The 3,513-nt window shown below is 38.4% G+C and overlaps 1 protein-coding gene across 1 annotated transcript; it reads left to right on the forward strand.

The window, feature by feature from the left end:
• The first annotated feature begins 2,182 nt into the window (after window positions 1–2,182).
• Window positions 2,183–2,974, forward strand: LOC110728667. The gene is made up of 2 exons (XM_021908311.1): window positions 2,183–2,426; window positions 2,469–2,974. Exons 1-2 carry the CDS (start codon window positions 2,183–2,185, stop codon window positions 2,972–2,974), a joined length of 750 nt encoding a protein of 249 aa, XP_021764003.1.
• Window positions 2,975–3,513: the final 539 nt, after the last annotated feature.

Genomic DNA, 3,513 nt, shown 5'->3' on the forward strand with positions numbered 1-3,513 from the left:
AGACTACAAAATGTCAAGTGGTAAGATTAAATTAAATGCCTCCATAATTTTGTCTTTCGAATAATTTTCAGGTTTTTTTTTATAATAACACCACTAAAAAGACACGATTTTGATAATAACACCACAAAAAAAAAATGGTTTTATTATAACACCATCAAAAATCCCAAAAATTTGGTTTCACCACCCACTAACGGATTTTTGGATGGAAACCGTTAGTGGGGAAGTGTCAAGTGTCTATTGGTTAAAATAAATAAATTAATAAAAAAAAAAGAAAAAAAAAAACCTAACCACTAACCCTGCCACCGCTGCTGCCGGCATCCCCTGCCCTCACATAATCCGACGAAACCAACATGAACTCCACCTCTTCCCCCCTCCCCCTCCCCGAAAACCACCCCAAGCCCTTCAAACCACCGCAAAAACCACCCAGCCTTTCAAATTTCTTCAGCCCGCCGCACAAACCGCCGCGATATCCACCCCTTTCTCTAACCCTTGAAACGACCATTAAATCGGCGGCCGAAATCGACCAATCGAGGGCTGCCATGGTCGATTTTGACCGTTTTGACGATGAAAAGTAAGGGAGGGTCGTTAATGGGGTTGCCGATTTTTCGGTACTGGCTAGGATATTTCAGGGTTGCAACGTCTCAGGTTGGGCTAGGGTGACGGTTCTGACTGAATTCGGCAACGGTGGTGGTGATGTTGCTGTGATAGGTGGTGGTGGCGTGATGTTGTTGTGGTTCGGCGACGGTGGTGGTAAGGGCGATGGAGTTATCGAGGGATAGGGCTGGTGGGGCGATGGAGTATACCGGCGGCTTGGTTGGGCTTGCGGCAGTGGGGCTGGCCGACGGTGGTGTGTAGGGAAGCCGGTGGTGGCTGGGTTAGGGTTTAGGATTTTTTTAATTTTAATTTTTTTAATTTTAATTTTCTTTTTTTTAAACCAATAAACAACTGATACGTGTACATGGCGGGTCCCACTAACGGTTTCCATCCAAAAATCCATTAGTGGGTGGTGAAACCAATTTTTGGGATTTTTGGTGGTGTTATAATAAAACTTTTTTTTTTATGGTGTTATTATCAAAATCATGTTTTTTATTGGTGTTATCATCAAATTAAACCTAATTTTCATTCAAAAATAATTCAATTAATGTAGTTCTGAAATAAAAAACTTGTTCGTGTTTTAGAGGTTAGGTCATGACGATTTTGAAAAAAAATAAAACAAGACTTTCCTTTTTAGTTAGGTCATTTACCAACACAACAACAATTCTTAACAGTACATAGACAAAAACAAGTTCACTAAATGCGATCTTGTAAAATTTACCTCAACTCTTAAGACAAATAAATTTGCATCAATAAACATGTAGTATTGGAGTGAAGACTGTAAAAAGGGGAGTGTTATAATATTTTAGTACTTGTGTGTATCTGTTGACAAAAAAACCCAAGTAGTGGAACTTCATGTATGATTAATATGTCATGAACTTCTACATTAGAAAAATGACTACTACAATTTATAAAGATAGACAGCCGTGATTTAATGATATTTGAATTATTTTTAAATGCTAAAATTAATCAAAATTCACTCATATTTTTTTTTGATAAAAATACTTAATTAGCTTCTAAAAATTAATTATTCTTATTTCTGAATCTTTTATTTGTAATTAATTTATAAAAAATAAAGATTAGTTAATATTAGCATTTAAAAATAATTCAAAAATCATTAAATCTGAACCGTTTATTTTTAAAAATTATGGTTATCATTTTTCAAATGACAACCATAGAATCATCTATTGAACGAAGTATTGTTTTCCACAAAATGAATAAAGTTGCTTATCGATTTCCCTCAAATAAGTTGAATTTTAATGTTTTATGTGGATATATATAACTTCATATGTCATAGAATATGATAAATATTCTAGATATTATTTTGTATAGAATGATATAGTTTTGTGAATTAAATATCTTTTGAGATTTCCTAACGTATTAGGACTCATCGTTATAACCCTATATATATGAATCAATGGAATAAACTCCAACCCAAGGAGTTTATATTATCTAACATGGTATCACAGCTTAGGTTTTAGATCCAATCCTAGCTTTCTCAGTTTTTTTTTTTTTCCTTTCCCGAATTTTTTCTTCTGCCCTGGCCGTCTACCCCTAGCAACCCATAACACCACTGCCATCAATCACCATGGTCAAGGAAGGTGAATCGTCAGTCTTTCATCTGGCTCTTGGTATTAGTAATATTAAGAATGATATTCCTCTCATTCTTGATCGTGAAAAAGTTCAATATTCCAATTGGGTTGAGTTATTTGAGTGTCATGCTCATGCTTTTGATGTCCCTGATCATATTGACCCAAAAACACCTCGTCCTGCTGACCTTTCCGACGCTATGTGGAAAAGGCTTGATTCCGTTGTCAAGAATTGGATTTATGGTACTATCTCTACTGATTTGCTATAAACAATTTTATGCAAAGGGGATACGGCACAACAAGTTTGGGATAAACTTAAGGAAATATTTCGAGAAAATAAAACCACTAGGGTGGTTTATCTGGAAAAGCAATTTAATCAATTGCACCTGTCAAAATTCTCTTACATCTCTTCTTATCGTCGAGAATTAAACGTGCCGGAGCAAAAACTCGTAATTCGACTAGTTTCGGGGTTAGTGAATACAGATTTTGATACCGTTGCTGCGATGATACAACAAACTACCCCGTTGCCTTCATTCGAAACAACGAGTTCTCGATTGTTACTTGAGGAGTCAAGGCGAGCCAATGACTCATCGTCACAGGCATCCTCTTTTGTGGCTCAATCTGGAAACACTACGAGTTCGACGGCCCCACAACAGCACCAAGCGGCACTGGCCGGTCAAGGTGGCGGCTCTAGTGGCCGTGGTCGTGGTCGCGGCCGAGGTCGAGGCAAGGGTTGTGGCCGAGGTTCTCCACAACAGCAGCAGCAACAATCACAACAGCAACCTCCTTAATGGGGCGCACCTCCCCATTGGAATGGCCCAACAAATCCAGCCTAGCAAGCCTCCCCACAATGAGGTCAGGCGCCATTCCCACATCCTCAGCAATGGGCTGGCCCACGACCCCCTACCCGACACAACAACAAAGGCCTCAGCAGGCCTATTTCTTTGGGCCTCCTCAACATTCCCAAGCAGCTCACTCTTCTCATGGATCAAAGTATGGTTCGACAATGACTCTAACCGAGTTGGGAAATGCGTTTGCAACGATGAGTTTCCCTAACTACGATCCGTCTTGGTACATGGATTCCGGAGCAACTTCCCACATGAAAAATAATGCCAGTAAACTCTTACCCCTTTTTAATTTAAGCATATCTAATTATATTCAAGTGGGTAAAGGTCAACGCATTCCAATTACGGGTTATGGTCATTCCACTATTGCTAATAAATCTCTTTCCTTGCGTGATGTTTATTTAGCTCCCCAAATTATCAAAAATTTAATTTCTGTTAGAAAGTTTACTTCTGATACTTCTGTGTCAATAGAGTTTGATCCTAAT

The sequence above is a fragment of the Chenopodium quinoa genome, unplaced genomic scaffold (genome assembly GCF_001683475.1).
Source record: "Chenopodium quinoa cultivar QQ74 unplaced genomic scaffold, ASM168347v1, whole genome shotgun sequence".
NCBI lineage: Eukaryota > Viridiplantae > Streptophyta > Magnoliopsida > Caryophyllales > Amaranthaceae > Chenopodium > Chenopodium quinoa.